The sequence below is a fragment of the Ranitomeya imitator genome, chromosome 5 (assembly GCF_032444005.1).
Source record: "Ranitomeya imitator isolate aRanImi1 chromosome 5, aRanImi1.pri, whole genome shotgun sequence".
NCBI lineage: Eukaryota > Metazoa > Chordata > Amphibia > Anura > Dendrobatidae > Ranitomeya > Ranitomeya imitator.
In genome coordinates this window covers 406,521,958-406,541,428 of record NC_091286.1, presented here as the reverse complement: position 1 = coordinate 406,541,428, position 19,471 = coordinate 406,521,958, and the positions used below count along the sequence as shown (strand labels likewise).

The following is a 19,471-nucleotide window of genomic DNA, read 5'->3' as shown; positions in this document are numbered from 1 at the left end:
GGTTTACCTGATGAGGGCCTCCACCATCTCCCCTTCCTGTGTCTTCACCCCAAGGAACCCCATGAAGTCGGATCCTGGGTTCACCCAGCGGCACACTGTGCGCTCCGCATAGACCTCGCCTGGCATGGTGAGCGGCGAGATCGGGGCCTTTAGGAAGTGCTCCATGCCCGTGGGCCGATCCCATTGCGGAAGGCGCTGGAGCGTACGGGTCCCAGGGAGAGGGGGCGCTGCGACAGGGCCTATCGGCAAGTCCTCCGCTTGCGGGGTGAGGTCGGCGGACTCACTGGTCGGTGTGGCTTCCTCCATCGCGGTTGGCTCAAACGATGGCAGCAGAACCGACGTCGGGGGATCCTCCGCCAGCACCTCCTGGCCCGAGGCCTTGGTCCCTATCCGCAATTGGAGGAGCTGCTCCATCAAGTCCTCCAGTTCAGGCTGCAGGAGACCAGTCCCATCCGTGGAGATCTGGCTACTGTGCTCATCCGGGTAGCTGGGGGAGTCCTCTGCTTCAACCCCGCATTCTGGGTCTGAGCGACTGGCCATGGCGTCCTCCACGAGGGTCACTTCCTGGTCACTTTCCCGCTCTCTCCTTCGTGGAGGGTTTCGCTTCTTGTTTCTCCGCCCTCCATTGAGGATCAGGAGGCGGATCTCGGCTGCTGACGTACACGTCCTCAAGGTACAGAAATATTTAGACTGGGCGGCCATTATCTTTCGCGCTCTTCAGCTTACTCACGCCCACTTCCACGCCCTTCTTCTCCTGCGCTCCTCGTGGCGCTGCAATGGCGGCAGTTTTGGCTGGAATCTTGCGGCAGATAGCAATACACAGTCTTTGCAATAAATCACAGTTCAAACACGTTTCAATCACAGTTCCAAGGCACACATGACCCAATTCTTCAGGCTTAAGTACGATCCTGTTCGTGACGCCAAGTTGCAGCGCCCCCAGACACAGGGCCACGAGTTCTCGGTACCGGGCCTCTCGGGTTCGGTTCTGAGGCTGTCACGGTGGCTAGACCCGGTCCGCGACCCTGCTAAGGGGCGTCCAATAAAGGTGGTACAGTTTGTCAGGGATTCGTGACGCCACCTGTGGTGTTCAATCAGGGTGACCGATGCTGCTGTGGGGTCCGCTGGGGTGATGGAACGGCAGCTAGATGGTATATCTTCCCACAGGTGAAGTATATCTCCAGGGCTTCCCAGTAAGGTGGATGGTGATGGTGTGAGGTGCAGTCAATAACGAGGACACAGGGTTGCAGTCTCTTTACCTCTTTACTGAAGACTTTGAGATTCTCAATCCAGAGCACGGTTAACAGGGCTGTCTGAGATCGGCCGGTCTGATGAGCACATCCAGAGTTCCCTTTGCAGGTGGAAATTGTTGCCTACCAATAGCGCCTGTGTGTTGTAGTGCTACACTGCTGAGCATTTGGAATAGTCCTCACAACTTCTGTTCTCGTTCGTTCTTTCTAATTTGTTCCAGATCTTTCTAGTTCAACGTCCCCCAGGTATGTTATGGCTAGGACGCACCCATATGACGGGAAGGCCTGGAGTTCTTCTGGGACCCTAGAGACGTCCCTCTCCCACAGTTGCCCCCTATGTCTTCGTAGGTGTTTAGGTGAGACAGCCAACCTATAATTAACTGTCCTGCGGAGTTTGAAGTAAAGCGTAGTCAGTTACTCTTTCGGTGTTCCGGCCACCGGCTACGTGCCTCAGTAGGATGTTGCCTCGGTCTCACGGCACGACTCCTACTGGCTCTCCTTTGTGCTTCATCTCGTTTCTCACTGTTCCACAATATCCTTCGCTTCATGTCTTTCTTAGGATACCGCCGCGGGGTGTGCAGGCACAGTTCTGTAATGTTCTATTCTGGTCGCTAGGTGCCTGCCAGGTTCCCACGCCTGACAGGGACTCCCCTGAATCTTTTCCCTGCAACACCTCCTGCCACGGGATGTTCCCTGAAGAAGCGGAAGCGAAACACGTGTTTGGGTGTGTGCAGTGTTCAGTGCGGTCCTATGGGTGAGAAATTCCTTATCCAGCATCTGCTCCTGACTAACTTTTGATCTGTATGGATAATGAGGACATAATGTGCGGTTACTATACCTATTTACTTAGATTGTTCTGAGAGCAGGCTGGTGGTTATATATTCCTCTCACCCATTTATGTACTTACAGTTGGGGTTACTTTTATATGTATTGTTAGACATTGTTATCAGATGTTACGGTTAGAGTACCCCTATACTTTGGATAGCCTGTCACTGCCTACATGCATTATTTCTTAGATTACCTGTCCAGTCATTTTGGCTTTTATTGTGTTTCTATGTTTATGTATTATGTGGTAATAAAGTTTTGTACTTTTTTCTAAATCCGTTTATCGTTTTGATATTTATCATTTATTTGATTTGCAGTTGGGAATTGTAACTTTTTTTTTTTCCTTATGGTTATGGTTACTACTGTTGCCTGAATCCAACCCAGTCAGCTTCTGACTAACTTCCTATCCAACCCCTAGTTTTACCAGTGTGAGGAGTGGCCTAGTAAATAAAACCTTTTGCTCCCCCTAGTGGCCGGAGTGTGAAGTGTAATGTGTGCTGGTGGTTCCTGGTCAGATGAACTCCTTTAGTGCCATCAGACGTACCATCACTCCCCTTGGTGGCAGAGCAACGTTACTGCAACGACCAGGTCTCTGGGGCTAACCATCTCTCTATGGTTTTCAGGAGGACTCTCTAACTAGCCCCTACGGGTTTACTATGTTGAAATTCGGCTTCCCACTTTTCCTGTCCTCAGTCTTTTAACAACATTATCAACAGTTCCTAAATCCTAACATTATTTATAATTCTAACTTTCTTAATGCAACATTATACGTTCAGTGCAACATGCGAACATTCCCTTTAAGAGGGAACCAAGTCTCTTGAGGTAGTGCAGATTCTCTCTGTCTGCAAGTCCGTTAGAAAGCAAGACCTTCCGTGCTGTATTCAAAACAGTCTCTTCGCAAAGTCTTCCTTCTTGCAACGTTACTGCAACGACCAGGTCTCTGGGGCGCTGCACTAACCCGGGAGAAGTGAGTAGTGGACATAGTCACTTTAAGGATGAACGTTTAAAAGGAATTTGGAAGTCTCCTCATAAATTAGCCCTCCAATGATACTCAGAAGCAATGGAGTCCACATACGCCTCAAAGAAAAGTATTCCAACAGTAAGGGCTCCTTTTCACTTGCGAGAAATACGTCCGTGTCTCTCAGGTTAAAACCAAGCTCAGGTACCTTCACTCCAGAGCGGAGCGTGCAGCTGCATAGCAACACATGGAGCTGCACGCCCTGCTCTGGAGTGCCGGCGCCAGAGCTTGGTTTTAACATGAGAGACTCGCACGTATTTCTCGCAAGTGAAAAGAAGCCCTAAGTGCGAGCAGCTCAAGCTCCAGAAACTTGCCGTGAAGGAGTGTTATGCAAAGTGATTGTTCCTGCTTCTTCTAAGCTCATTCTACCACCCAGACAAACAGTACTCTCTTCCTGTCCAAGCTCGCGTCCCATCGTAAGGAGTTGAGATTCAAATTGAGCCTTCTTCCTCAGAGCAACTTCCCTCTGAATTCTTGGTGGCCCGTATGTTAGCCATTTTACTCAATGGAACTGTTCCTGTAGGTTGCGTCAATTTAGAGGATCAGGACATAACAGTTTTTCCCAAATTTAAAGTAGCCCGGATTGTGAGTATGCCTGAAGAGAGTACCAATCAGGGTCGGACTGCAGTGCCAAGGGCCCACCAGTAATATTGACTTTGGGGGGGCCCACTTTTCATATGCATACAAATATTACGCTACCCTCGTTCACAAATTTACCTATATCTCTATGTAATAATCAGTTGGTTTAATGAATGATGATTCACTCTGTACAGAAAAAAAAATATCAAGTACGACCCATACAGTGGGGTTGGGGGCCCAAATCTGCACAGGGGCCCACTGGGGGATTCCCCTGTTCCCTTATGGGCCAGTCCGAGCCTGGCACCAAGTTAGTCTGTGCAGCTGGAGGTGCAACACGGAGATCCCTCAATTGTGACGGTGAACTCCTCTTCGTCACCAGAGCCCCGACATATTAAGAATGGACGACTTGTCCTGGAACAAATGCAGGCCAAATCGGCTGGACTCACTCAGACTCTGGTGCAACAGAAACTCTGATAGGGCGATATATGGATGTGTTCGCTTTCCATGAAGATGATTTTGGCTGCACCACGGCCATCACCCACGAGATACCTGCCAGAAATACTGCGCCCATTAGAGAGCGCTATCAGAAAATTCCACCACAGCTGTACCAGGAGGTGAAGGGCATGTTGGGACAGATGGTGCAGAAATGTGTCATCAGAGTCAGAGCCCCCTGGGCTGCTCCGATAGTGCTGGTGCGGAAGAAGGACAAGACTCTGCGTTTTTGTGTGGATTACCAGAAACTCAATGCGTGTACCGTGTGAGACTCCTACCATTTAACCAGGATTGAGGAATCTCTGTCAGTACTAGGAAAAGCCAAATTCTTTTCTATAATGGACCTCGCCAGTGGTAATTAGCAAGTGCCAATATCCGAACAGGATCAAGCAAAGACCGCTTTCATTCTACCCATGGGCCTGTTCGAATTCAATCGAATGCCGTTCAGTAAGGCCAATGCCCCCGAAACTTTTCAACGTCTCATGGAAAGGTGTCTGGGCGACTTGAATTTTGAGGCAACCCCTATCTACCTAGATGACATTATAGTTTATGCTACTTCATTTGAGGAATATCTCCGACAGCTAGAATAGGTGTTGAGTCGCCTCCAAAAGCACAGATTAAAGGTGAAGCCCCAAAAATGTCATTTATTCTGCCCACAGATTGATTATTTGGGCCATGTTGTTTCTGCTGACTGGGTGAAGCCATCCCAAGAAAAGATCGCGGTGATACAGGATTGGCCCACTTTAGAGATGGTGAAGGACGTCCGAGCGTTTCTGGGATTGACTGGATATTACCGCCGCCGGGCAAGACCGCTGCTGGAGCTGGTTAAAGGGGCGCCCTTGAGCGCAAAGAACTGGAGCATTCGTTGGAAGGAACATCAGGAAGAAGCTTTTCAAGATTTGAAGAAAGCTTTGACGGAAGCTCCTGTGTTGGCCTATGCAGAATTTTCTCAACCGTTTTTCAGTGGTTAAAACGGTTCATTTTTCATCCTCAGTTAGACAGTCATGGAAGAGGCTTGTAGGGCATGCTGAAAATGTGAATTGGCTAAGCCACCAGAGCAGGGGGCCCCATACAGTCCATTGTGAGATCTGCCCCCTTGGTGCTGTTAATGATAGACTACCTAACCATCGGCCGGCCCACCAGGGGTATCAACAATGTTTAGTAATGGTGGATCATTTCACAAAATTTGCTGTTGTGACTCCAATCAGGGACCAGATCGCGGAATCAGCCGCACATGCAATTTGTTAAAATTTCTTTCAACTCTATGGATGTCCAACAAGGATCCATTCTGACCAGGGTGCCTGTTATTTGGGAAAAGTGATGGAAGAATTACATTGTATGTACTGGATTGACAAGTCTCGCACCACACCATATCCCCGTCAGGGAAACTGCACCTTTGAGAGATTCAATTGAACGTTAATTCAAATGTTGAGAACCCTGGAAGAAGACCGAAAAGCCCGGTGGCTGCCCCTGAGTATGTATCAGATTTGGTATGGATATACAACAATCGAGTGCACTGAATTAAGGGCCACACTCCCTATTCTCTCCTGTTTGGTTGGGCTGGAAAGGGAATTACCGAGTTGGAGTTGGATCCAGAAGAGGAATACCCACGGATGGGAGTGTCCTCCTGAGTTCGAGAACATGGTCATCGCCAGCAAACTTTGCATCAGTTGGAACAGACCAGGCTTCGAGAGTCAGAGCATGCTGAGAGGACCCCATTCCAGGTGACAGATCTTCAGGTTGGAGACTGTGTCTTAAGGTACCGTCACATTAAGCGACGCTGCAGCGATATAGACAACGATGCCTATCGCTGCAGCTTCGCTGTTTAGGTCATTGTGTGGTCGCTGGAAAGCTGTCACACAGAAGGCTCTCCAGCGACCAACGATGCCGAAGTCCCCGGGTAACCAGGGTAAACATCGGGTTACTAAGCGCAGGGCCGCGCTTAGTAACCCGATGTTTACCCTGGTTACCATTGTAAAAGTTAAAAAAAAAAAAAACAGTACATACTTACATTCCGGTGTCTGTCCCCCGGTGTTGGCTTCCCTTCACTGTGCCAGCGCCGGCCGGCCGTAAAGCAGAGCACAGCGACGCCGGCGTCGCATACACACGTGTGTATGAGATTCAGCCTGAAGGAGAGCAGAGCTCTGCCGCTCGGATAGTTCATCGGAACATGCTTCGGCCTTGTCTATCAAAGGACCCAGTAAGAGCAGAAAAAACTCCAGAGAAATCTGAGCCAGTTCACATGGTGGTAGAAGAGGAAGTCGAGGAATCAAGATCTGGGGCTCATGAAGACCCTGATCCTGAGAATACAAATGTACCAGTGCCCTCTTCTGTACAACCTGATACCACCGCTCAAGGGGACTCCACTACTCCTTCCAATTTACAACGCTCCGAACGAACAACGGCAAGCAACTCCCCCATCCCCATAATGTGCATCACATTAAATCCTGTTTTGATCACTTAAGGTGAGTGCTGGGTTTACTTAATATATCCCTGCTGCAGCTGACATAGATTTGACTCAGCCAGAGATACAAGGTCTCAGTCGTTATAGATATGACCGCGAGCAAGAAAAAAATTCCTTGACCATATGAAGCAACTGAGAATCCTACAGGAGGGAATATGCCCAGGCTTGAAAGTCACCCTGGAGAAGCGAGATTACATTCTCCACCCGTTGATCCTACCCAAGGAATGTAGATGCAGCGCCCCAGAGTCCTGGTCATTGCAGTAATGTCACTCTGCCACTAAGGGGAGTGATGTTATGTCTGATTGCACTAAAAGAGTTCACCTGACCAGGTATCACAGTCACACATTACACTTCACACTCCGGCCACCAGGGGGAGCAAAAGGCACTATGTATTAGGCCACTCCTCACACTGGTAAAACTGGGGGTTGAATAGGAAGTTAGGACAGAACGCAGCCTGGGAGAGCTCCAGGGAGGACCTTCAGGGGTGGGTTCCTGGCAGGTACCTAGCAGAAAGGACAGAACGTACAGAGCCGCGCCTGCACTACCTTGCGGCGGCATCCTAAGGAAGAACACGAAGCAAAGGATATTGTGGAGAAGTGAGAAACTAAATCGCAGCACAAGGAGATATCCAGTAGGAGTCATGCCCCGAGAACGGCAATATCCTACTGAGGCGCGTGGCCGGAATGCCGAGGAAGTAACAGACTTCAAGCATTACTTCAACCAGCGGCAGGACAGTTGATTTTAGGTTGGCTGTCTACCTTACATCACCTAAGCAGACATAGGGGGCAAAGTTGGAGAGGGGCGTCTCTAGGGTCCCATAATATCTCCGAGTATTCCCGTCAAATGGGTGCGTCCTATCCAGACAATAACTTGGGGGACGGAGAGAAAGAGAGAACAGATACGAAAGTTGTGAGGACTATCCCGAATGCTCAGCAGGGAAGAACTACAACACACAGGCGCTAGTTGGTAGGCACTGATTTCCACCTGCAAAGGGAACTCTGGATGTGCCTTCAGACCGGCCGGACTCAGCCAGCCCAGTTAACAGTGCTCTGGATTGCGGATCCCGAAGTCTTCAGTAAAAGGTAAAGAGACTGCAACCCTGTGTCCTCGTTATTAACCGTGCCTCACATCATCGCCACCTACACTACTGGAAGCCCTGGGGATATACTTCACCTGTGGGAAGGTATACCATCTAGCTGCCATTCCATCACCCCAGCAGACCCCTAAGCAGCGTCGGTCACCCTGACCGAATACCACAGGTGGCGTCACGAATCCTTGACAAACTATCACCCCTTTTATTGGGCGCCCCTTAGCAGGGTCACGGACCGGGTCCAGCCACCGTGACAACCCCAGCACCGAGCCAGAGAGGACCGGTACCGAGTACCCACGGCCCTGTGTCTGGGGGCGCTCCAACTTGGCATCACGAACAGGATCGTACTTAAGCCTGAAGAGTTGGGTCATGTGTGCCTTGGAACTGTGATTGAATTGTGCTTGAACTGTGATTTATTGCAAAGATTGTGTATTGCTGTTTGCCGCCAAGATTCCCGCCAAAACCGCCGCCATTGCCACGCCACGAGGAGCATAGGAGAAGAAGGGCGTGGAGTTGTGGGCGTGAACGGACTGAGAAGCGCGAAAAGTAATGGCCGCCCAGTCTAAATATTTCTGTACTTTGAGGACGTGTCCGTCAGCAGCCGAGATCCGCCTCCTGATCCTTAATGAGGGGCAGAATCCAAAGAAACGAAACCGCCCACGGAGGAGAGAGCAGGAAAAGGACAACGAGGACAGCAGTCATGTGGAGGACGCCATAACAGGTTACCCGGAGCCGGAGTGTGGAGTCGAAGCCGGAGACTTCCCCAGCTACCCGGAGGAGCACCGTGGCAGAGCCTTCACTGCTGGCACCGATTCCCTGCAGCTTGGGATGGAGGAGCTGATCGACCAACTCCTGCAGCTGCGGGTGGAGACCAAGTCTTCGTCTCAAGGAGCATCGCGGAACGTCCATCAGCGTTGGTGCCATGACCGGAACCCTTGCCGACCCAGTCTCGGCGCCCGCCGTCGGCAGAGCCAGCCGACCCCCAAGACATCATGGTGGCGGGTGAGTACACCGCCCCTGCCCCGGTGGGGGAGGACCTGTTGGTGGGCCCAGTCACAGCGCCACCACCCCACGGCACTCACCGCCTCCAGCAACTTTACTCCTGGGACCAAGCCACGGGTATGGAGCTGTTCCTCAAGGCCCCGATTGAGCCCACTACCCTGTCGAGTGAAGTATACGCAGAGCGGACTGTATGCCGCTGGGTAAACCCCGGGTCGGACTTCATGGGGTTCCCCGGGGCCGAAGGGCGGGAAGGAGAGAGAGTGGAGGTTCACAGCTGGGAAAGATACCAGGCCCAACTTGCCCAGAAGTGGGAGGAGAAGGAGGCCGAATACCAGGCCCAGCATCAGGCCTATGACCAGAAAGATCGGGCGGTCAAGGCCAAGGCCCGCAGCGACCGCAGCACGCACCCGGCCCCTCGGAAGCAGGGCCAAGTCGTAGCCTTCCGGCTCTGCAGGGGATGGGGCTTTATTAAGGAGCCCGGGCTGTACGCGGAGGTGTTTGTCAACCGCCGGGACGTGGAGTCGCATCTCCTGGAGGGACACCCCGACCGAGATCTTTACCCGGGAGACATCGTCACGTATACCAGACACTTTGGGGAGAAGGGCTGGTTTGAATTGGATGTGCATAAGAGGAAAGCTCCGGTAGTGCACCAGGCCAAGGCGCCAGCTCAACCGTCTCCCGTGGCAACAGTGCCCCCTTGTGGCCAGACTTCTGCGGTCACAACAACCACCGTCATCGCCCCGATAGGCACCGTTGTCAAGACCACCACCTGTACTGTCACCACTACTACTACCGTAGTCGTCAGGGAGTCGACTGCCGTGGCGGTCGGTGCTCCAGCTGCCCTGAAACAATGAACTGTGGGTACACAGACCCCTGTGTGGAGTGAGGGAGCCCCTTATGTGGCACCAGGTAGCCGCCAGTATCCAGCTGGCCTACCCCAACCGGTGCTACCCCCTGAGTTACAGCACTAAACCTCGGAGAACTGAAAAATGTAAATAGTTAACTGTTTCCTGCTTTTGCTACCTTAAGCCCGTCTAGGGTTATTTCTTAAAGGGATCCCTTTGTTGACCCGGGATCCCTATTGTTTTATGTTTTCTTTTGCACAAGGTTATCAGTGTTCCAAAAGACCGTGAATCATTCACCGTCCATGATTCGGCAAACTGGTTTTGTAAATAGTTTGCCCTTCTTAAAGGTGCTCCCTACTGGTTTTACAAGGAAAGAAGAATACTTTGCAAGAAACTGTTCCTGATGACGACGTGAAAGTTTCTCTTGTCTTAAAGTTTATTAGTGACTTGTTGATTGATTGCACTACCTCAGAAAAGACTGATTTTGTATCTTAAAGGGAATGGTTACTTGTTGCACTTGATAATGTTGCCTTAAGTAGTAAGATAGTAATAATGTTTACATGTAGCTAGAGAGCTAGTAAGTGAACCTGTAGGGGTTAGTGAGTCCTCCTGAGAACCATAGAGAGATGGTTTGCCGTGGACCTAGAAGAAGGGATGCAGTAGGCCCAGAAGAGAAGCTAGGCGGTCCTGCATATGTGAAGTCGAAGAAGTAAAGAGAATGTTAGCTTGTACCAAAGTGTTTTGTAGTAAGCCTTTAGTGGGTTCAGCCTATACGCCCTTAAAGGAAAAGTTAAATTATTGTTCAAAGATTTGCACTTAGTAGAATACCCGGCTGGGTAATAGGAAATTATTGATAGTCAGTAGATTAGAATGTCATTTAAAATGTTTCAATATGTTTCTGTTTGTAACGTTTAAGTGACCTCACCTCCCATAAAGGGAACCATTGTTATATTTACTTATTCATAGCATTTAAAAATTTTGTATGTCTTTTTCCTAACATGTATTGTTGTTCTTCTCTTCCCAGTCCGGGAGTACTGGATTTAACCGGGGGGGAGTGCAGTGCCCCAGAGTCCTGGTCGTTGCAGTAATGTCACTCTGCCACTAAGGGGAGTGATGTTATGTCTGATTGCACTAAAAGAGTTCACCTAACCAGGTATCACAGTCACACATTACACTTCACACTCCGGCCACCAGGGGGAGCAAAAGGCACTATGTATTAAGCCACTCCTCACACTGGTAAAACTGGGGGTTGGATAGGAAGTTAGGACAGAACGCAGCCTGGGAGAGCTCCAGGGAGGACCTGTCAGGGGTGGGTTCCTGGCAGGTACCTGGCAGAAAGGACAGAACGTACGGAGCCGCTCCTGCACTACCTTGCGGCGGCATCCTAAGGAAGGACACAAAGCAAAGGATATTGTGGAGAAGTGAGAAACGAAATTGCAGCACAAGGAGATATCCAGTAGGAGTCGTGCCCTGAGAACGGCAACATCCTACTGAGGTACGTGGCCGGAACGCCGAGGAAGTAACAGACTTCAAGCATTACTTCAAACATCGGCAGGACAGTTGATTATAGGTTGGCTGTCTACCTTACATCACCTAAGCAGACATAGGGGGCAAAGTTGGAGATGGGCGTCTCTAGGGTCCCAGAATAGCTCCGAGCCTTCCCGTCAAACGGGTGCGTCCTATCCAGACAATAACTTGGGGGACGGAGAGAAAGAGAGAACAGATACGAAAGTTGTGAGGACTATCCCGAATGCTCAGCAGGGAAGAACTACAACACACAGGCGCTAGTTGGTAGGCACTGATTTCCACCTGCAAAGGGAACTCTGGATGTGCCTTCAGACCGGCCGGACTCAGCCAGCCCAGTTAACAGTGCTCTGGATTGCGGATCCCGAAGTCTTCAGTAAAAGGTAAAGAGACTGCAACCCTGTGTCCTCGTTATTAACCGCGCCTCACATCATCGCCACCTACACTACTGGAAGCCCTGGGGAAATACTTCACCTGTGGGAAGGTATACCATCTAGCTGCCATTCCATCACCCCAGCAGACCCCTAAGCAGCGTCTGTCACCCTGACCGAATACCACAGGTGGCGTCATGAATCCTTGACAAACTATCACCCCTTTTATTGGGCGCCCCTTAGCAGGGTCACGGACTGGGTCCAGCCACCGTGACAACCCCAGCACCGAGCCAGAGAGGACAGGTACCGAGTACCCGCAACCCTGTGTCTGGGGGCGCTCCATGGACATAACCTAAAATAAAGTTTGTAGGCCTCCCTGAAAACCACAAACTTATCCTGACCTCCAGAGAACCTATCTGGCAAACTGATCTTGGGCTCCACCAGGGGTTGCCTGGAAGCAGTGGGTTCTAAGCTTGGAGTAGATGGGGGATGTAAAGACATGGAGCGCAAGTCTGCCACCTCCAGGCAGAGTTGATGTAGCTGCCTTTCCGGAGCAGCCACAGGATCCATAATGGATCGAAAAAGGTTGGTCTAGTGATAAAGTTGCGTAGTGACAAGGGACTGTTGGCACCTAACCGATCGCTCGATTTCGGGGGACCCAAGACTTTCCCTATCCCCCAGAATACCCCAGATGGTGGAAACGCCGGAAACTTTTACCTACCTGTGCTCCTAATTTAACCCTTATCTGATCCCTCTCCCACCCAGGGAGGTGAGGGGCCAAATTGTATAGGAAAACAGCAAACAGACAGACAGCGGTAAACAGTCAGGGATAAAAGAAAACTACAATTATAGAAATACACTCACAAAACAGAGTGGGAAACAGGAAAGGTATATGAAGGGGAAATCAGAAAAACTCTCCAACTATCAAATCCAAACACTGAACTTCCCCTTTCACCATCAAACTAGGAAATAGAACTATCAATGGAAACTCCAAAGTGCCAGTGACCAGCATATATACCACAGGGGGGTGGTCAACACAGAAAAGCTGAGATAATTAAAGGTACCGTCACACTGAACGATATTGCTAGCGATCCGTGACGTTGCAGCGTCCTGGCTAGCGATATCGTTCAGTTTGACACGCAGCAGCGATCAGGATCCTGCTGTGATGTCGTTGGTCGCTGCAGAAAGTCCAGCACTTTATTTCGTCGCTGGACTTCCTGCAGACATCGCTGAATCGGCGTGTGTGACGCCGATTCAGCGATGTCTTCACTGGTAACCAGGGTAAACATCGGTTACTAAGCACAGGGCCGCGCTTAGTAACCTGATGTTTACCCTGGTTACCATTGTAAAAGTAAAAAAACAAACACTACATACTTACCTTCCGCTGTCTGTCCCCCGGCGCTGTGCTTCTCTGCACTGGCTGTGAGCGCCGGCCAGCCGGAAAGTACAGCGGTGACGTCACCTCTCTGCTTTCCGGCCGCTGTGCTTACTTTTACGATGGTAACCAGGGTAAACATCGGGTTACTAAGCGCGGCCCTGCGCTTAGTAACCCGATGTTTACCCTGGTTACCGGCATCGTTGGTCGCTGGAGAGCTGTCTGTGTGACAGCTCTCCAGCGACCAAACAGCGACGCTGCAGCGATCGACATCGTTGTCGTTATCACTGCAGCGTCGCTTAGTGTGACGGTACCTTAAGAATGGAGAGCTCCAGGAGATCAACTGAACTGATTAACCCTTGCCATGACTGAGCAAGGAAAACCTACAGTCAGAATAGTGCCTGAATCAGGGCTGGATTCACCTTTGGAATTATTGAACATCAACTGGAAGTTAGCATTTGATTTGTCTGAAGGTTTAGACAGTGATGCCATCGATGCTTGAGCTCAGGACTCACTTGGCATAGCAACCTCACATGGGCCTCAGAAACACGAGTGCCGACACTGGAGGAGAGTATAAGATTTTTTATTTTAATGGGGCCAAACATGAAGAATGAGAAGTGGTTGTCCTGGTAGTGGACAACCCCATTAAGTGGGGCAGAAGACACGGGTTGTGTCAGTTTTAGCCAGAGATTCCCAACCAGTCTCCTATGCTGGTACTTTTCAGGCCTCGGACACACATCCAGCTAAAATAGGTAGGCAGGCCCACATCCCATACGGGCACTGTTGCAATTGCACACTCTGTACGCCACTGCAAAGTTGTTGTTTTTTTTATAATTGCTTAAACTATTAATTTATGCAAAGATTGTTGAAAGCACAGTTCTGTTTTAATTCAAAAAATGTGTGTGAATTATGAAAGTGAACACTTATGGCCCTGCTCAGATCTACAGTCATGGCCAAAAGTGTTGGCACTCTTTAAATTGTTCCAGAAAGTGAACTATTTCTCCCAGAAAATTATTGCAATGACACATTTTGTTATCCAAGATGTATCGTTTCTTCTTGCGGAGATCAACATGGTAAGCAGAGATGAGGAGACTTAAAGCCGCAATGCTCCTCTGGGTAATATGCTAATTATGCAAATTGTCTCTTCAGAGAGGAAGACAGCTAGAACTCTAATGCCACCTATTGGAAGGTAGCAATCCTACAAGTTGATCCTTTAACAAGCCTTGTCACGTGACTTAGGATAATAGCCAAACCAGAATCTCAATTTGCAGACACTGTTTCGGGGTACTACCCCTCGTCAGTGCAAAGCGGAGATCTGGTTTGGCTGCGTGAGAGGAGACAGACCATTATCCAAGAAGTATCGTTTCTCCTTGCGGAGATCGACATGGTAAACATGCCGAGATGAGGGGACTTAAATGTGTTAAACACATTTATTTCCTTTGTGTGTATTGGAACAACACAAAAACAGAAAAAAGGCAAATTGGACACAATTTCACACGTTTCACACAAAATACAAAAAGTGGGCAGGACAAAATTGTTGACAGCCTCAACTTAATATTTGGTTGCACATCCTTTGGAATAAATAAGTTCAATTAATTGCTTCCTATAACCATCAACAAGCTTCTTACATATTTCAACTGGAATTTTGGATCACTCTTCTTTTTCAAACTGCTCCAGGACTCTCATGTTTGAAGGCTTCCTTCTCCCAACAGCAATTTTAAAATCTGTCCACAGGTGCTCAGTGGGATTTAGATCTGGAGTCATTGTTGGCCACTTCAGAACTCTTCAGCGCTTTGTTTCCATCCATTTCTGGATGCTTCTTGAAGTATGTTTAGGGTCATTGTTTTGCTGGAAGACCTAGAATACAAACCCAGCTTTCTGACACTGGGGCTATGCTCCAATTTCTTTTGTTATCCTTGTGAAAATGAAAAATTTAGGGTAATAGTTATTTTCTATTTCATGGCTCACTGTTATAAAATTCTATGAAGCATCTGTGGGTTGCAAACATGACATGGCATCCGCTATCTATTCCAACCAATTTTGCACTCCAAAAGTTGAATGGTCCTACCATCCTTTTGAGCCCTGCTGTGTGCACAAACAGGAGCTTTAACCCCTTAGTGACCGAGCCAAATTTTTGAAATCTGACCAGTGTCACTTTATGTGGTAATAACTCTGCAACGCTTCAACAAATCCCAGTGATTTTGAGATTGTTTTTTCGTGACACATTATACTTTATGATATTGGTACATTTTGTTCAACATTTTTTGTGTTTATTTATAAAAAATATCAAAAATTTGAGAAAAATGTTAAAAAATTAGCAATTTTCTAAATTTGAATGATTATCCCTTTAATCCAGATGGTCATACCACAGCAAACCATTAATAAATAACATTTCCCACATGTCTGCTTTACATCAGGACCATTTGTAAAATATTATTTTATTTTGTTAGCAGTTTAGGAGGTTTAAAAATGTAGCAGCAATTTTTCATTTTTTCAAAGAAATTTACAAAATTTATTTTTTTAGGGACTTATCCATGTTTGAAGTGACTTTAGGGGTCCCATATATTGGGAAACCCACAAACATGATACCATTTTAAAAACAGCACCCCCTGACATATCAAAAACTGCGGTCAGGTAGTTTATTAACCCTTCAGGTGCGTTACAGGAATTAATGCAAAGTGGTATGACAGAAATGAAAATGTGTATTTTTACCACCTAAATGTCTCTAACTTCTAAACAGATTACTACAGCCGTCAGACTCTAAGGCCGCTATTTGGCCATGAATTGCCATGGCAAACATCAGGACAACAAAATCATGATATGAGGGTACCAATTGGGACAAAGAAGAAGCCCCCACGCTCTGTTAACCATTTAGAATGATGTAGTCACTATTGACAGCAGCATCTAAGGGGTTAAACAGATTTAGATGGTGCAAATACTGATCGTGGCTGGTACAGCAAGTTGTCAGCTATAGTGTAAAACTGACAGATGCTGGATTGTCACCTGTATGGGGAGGCTATTCTCTTATATCTCAGGTCAGTTAAAAGGCGTATTGGCGGTCATTAAGGGGTTAAACCACACGGGGAATGGGTATACTTAGGAGAAATTTGAGATCCATGACCTAAGATGCATACCCACCTTTCTGACACTGGGCACTATATTGCGACCCAAAATCCTTTGGTAATCTTAAGATTTCATGATGCCTTTGCACACAGTCAATACACCAAGTGCCAGAGGCGGCAAGACAACCCCAAAACATCTTTGAAACTTGAAACTTCACCTTATTTGACAGTAACTACTGTGCTCTTTTCTTTCTAGGCCTCATTCCATTTTTTTAAACAGTAGAATGCTTTGCTTTACCGAAAAGCTCTGTCTTGGTCTCATCTGTCTATAAAATGCTTTTCCCAGAAGGATTTTGTCAAACTAAAGTCTGGCTTTTTTATGTCTGCGAGTCAGCAGTGGGGTCCTCCTGGGTCTCCTGCCATAACGTTTCATTTCATTTAAATGTCGACAAATAGTTTGCGCTAATACTGATACTGAGCCTGCACAACAACTTGCATTTCTTTGGAACTTGATTTTGGTTGCTTATCCACCATCAGGACTATCTTGCGTTGCAACCTTTAATCATTTTTTCTCTTCCATGGGTTGCAAACCTCTTGATTATGTTGCACACCTTGGACAATGGAACATCAAGATCTCTGGAGATTAATTTGTAACCTTTAGATTGTTGATATTTGTCAACAATATTGGTTATCAAGTCCTGGTACAGTTCTCATCTCTTTCTGTTCTCCATGCTTAGTGTGGCACACACAGACACACAATGCAAAGATTAAGTAAACTCATCTTTTTATCTGGTTTCAGTTGTGATTTTCATATTGCCCACACTTGATGCTTGCCACAGGTGAGTTTGAATGAGCAGCACATGCTTGAAACAAAGTTGTTCACCCACAATCTTGGAAAGGTGCCAACAATTTTGTGTGGCCCATTTTTGAGGTTTGGTGTGAAATTCTGTCCAATTTACACTTTTTTTTTTTTTTTTTTTTTTTGTGGTGTTCCAATACACACAAAATAAATAAACATGCATATAACAAAACATGTGCAACTGCAATCATTTTCTGGGAGAAATACTTCCTTCTCTTGAACAATTTCAAGGGTGCCAACACTTTTTGCCATGACCGTATGTATTTTCATTCAATGAAAACATTGAGTTGGGTATTGATGTACATTCCTTTAGTTAACGCAGCAGTGTTGATATAGAAAATTATACAGTTCATCTATAGTTTAACAGTGATGCACTAACATGGTTATGTGGACATAATGATACTTTGAGCCAAAATCTATGCATGAAACTGCTCCATTATTGTTAATTTCCTTTGCTTTTCTTGTGCCATTTATACCATTTACCTTTTTAAATTGATCCATCAGGAAATGCCACTGACCCCAGTCGCTGCATTATGAATGCAGTTGGTAATGTGATGTCTTCTGTGATCTTTGGCCATACCTACTCACTGAAAGATGAATACTTCCATCGTCTTATTGATTCTACTAATGTGGTTGTTGATTTTGGTGGTACTCTTTGTGGTCAGGTAAGCAGTTTCTTTCATGCAGTTTTAAAATACTGAATTAATAATTATATTGCTGATTATTTCCAGGTGCTGTAGGAGAGCTCAGTAAAAAGGTACCACATTTATCTACGAAGACCATGGGGGAGATCTACAGTATGTCACTTTTTAAAAGGAACCTGTTGCCAGTTTTTTTCATGTATGTACAAATACTGCTACCTTCCTCAGCACCTGTGCTCCATTCTAGTAAGTTGTATATTATCAGCAGACTCCCATGTATATCCCCCCAAAATATTTGAAGTGCTCCAGAGAGGTATGGAAATGTGGATGGACTGGTCAAATGGGTGACATTGCAGCGGTGCCTGTCCCTCCTCTTCGCTGATAAACGCCGCTGTGATTGATGTGGATAATGCGTGCTGCATCATCCACATAGTCAAACACAGGGGCGGACACTGACAGCTTGGGGCCCCTGTGCAAGAAATATGTCTCTTGGCCCCCCTCCTTTTATGGCAACAAAGATATATATATATATATATATATATATATATATATATATATATATATATATATATATATATATATATATATATATATATATATATATATATATATATATATATAATTTTATATGCACTACTCAAAAAACTAAAGGGAAGATCAGAATCCCACATCCTAGATATCACTGAATTAAATATTCTAGTTTCAAATCTTTATTCATTACATAGTGGAATGCGTTGAGAAGAATAACATATAAAAATGATCAATGTAAAGCAAAATGAATATCCCATGGAGGTCTGAATTTGGAATGATGCTCAAAATCAAAGTGGAAAATCAAATCACAGACTGATCCAACTTCAGTGGAAATGATGCTCAGTATTGTGTGTGGCCACCAAGTGCCTGTATGACCTCCCTACAATGCTCGGGCATGCTCCTGATGAGGTGGCGAATGCTCTCCTGAGGGATCTCCTCCCAGACCTTGACTAAAGCATCCGCCAACTCCTGGACAATCTGTGATGCAATGTGACGTTGGTGGGTGGTGCGAGATATGATGTCCCAGATGTTTTCAATCAGACTCAGGTCTGGGGAACGGGCGGGCCAGTCCATAGCTTCAATGCCTTCATCTTGCAGGAACTGCTGACACACTCCAGCCACATGAGGTCTGGCATTGTCCTGCATTATGTGTAATCATGAAATACCCTAAAAATACAATTTTATTAAATATATATCTAAAATGCCAACAACCAATGGCAGACCAAAGAAAACAACACACCGTGAAAAAACTAGGGTGGGGGAAAGGAATAATCCCTAGTACGTGTCTATGCTGTAGAACTGCCTATCTGCGGGGGTAGGCACCCTAGGGGAAACGTATTGGCGCCCCCGCTCCGCGATGGCTGCCCTGGGGTCCCTAGATTGGCCCTGATAAACCCACAGGGTCCCGCTACCCACACAAAATTGCACTAAAGGTACCCCTTTACACTATACATAGACCAAACCTATGTCTAGGGAGTCCTCAACCCCACACTGTGCATATATAAAAACAACAGGAGAACATGTAACTAAGGCGTATCGGTGGCAGAGTTGGCAAGAAAAGCCTGATTATAGATATACCCTGGCAGAGGATACCCAGAATATATTTTTGCGAAATCTATTGGGCCCGGTTCAAATGCAGAACCAACTCTTGCACCCAATTACTAGAATTATAGGTCCCTCGGATGGTGGCCCCTATATTCTAGAGTCATTTGACTATTTATTAACTCTTAAACATGCGTATCTAGCATCAATGGCCCCAATCTTATTTGCTGCAGCTCCAATACCATGGCACCTGTTTCACAAGATTCATGAAGTTGTGCATGCATACAATGTTAAACATCACGTTTCAAAGCTATTGAATACGTTTTTGATATACACTATCTTGCACAAGCTAGAGCCTATCAGGCCCACAAAATTTGATACTCATCAATCGGATGCACTGCCGCCCGCCTGCTGTCAGATTAGACTCAACGCGTTTCGCCTCTCTGGCTCATCAGGAGGCTCGATTTCATGTCATGTTTCTCGATGGGCTGTGATAGAATTGTCC

The 19,471-nt window shown here is 47.1% G+C and overlaps 1 protein-coding gene across 3 annotated transcripts in view; it reads left to right on the top strand.

Annotated features, from left to right (window-relative positions):
* LOC138638022 (cytochrome P450 2J2-like) overlaps positions 1-19,471 on the top strand; it is a 310,015-nt gene that overhangs the window by 222,824 nt on the left and 67,720 nt on the right. For all 3 annotated transcript variants that reach the window (XM_069726989.1, XM_069726990.1, XM_069726988.1), the window contains one exon: positions 17,258-17,418. In XM_069726989.1, the coding sequence (XP_069583090.1) occupies positions 17,258-17,418 (161 nt within the window). The remainder of the gene's footprint in view (positions 1-17,257; positions 17,419-19,471) is intronic.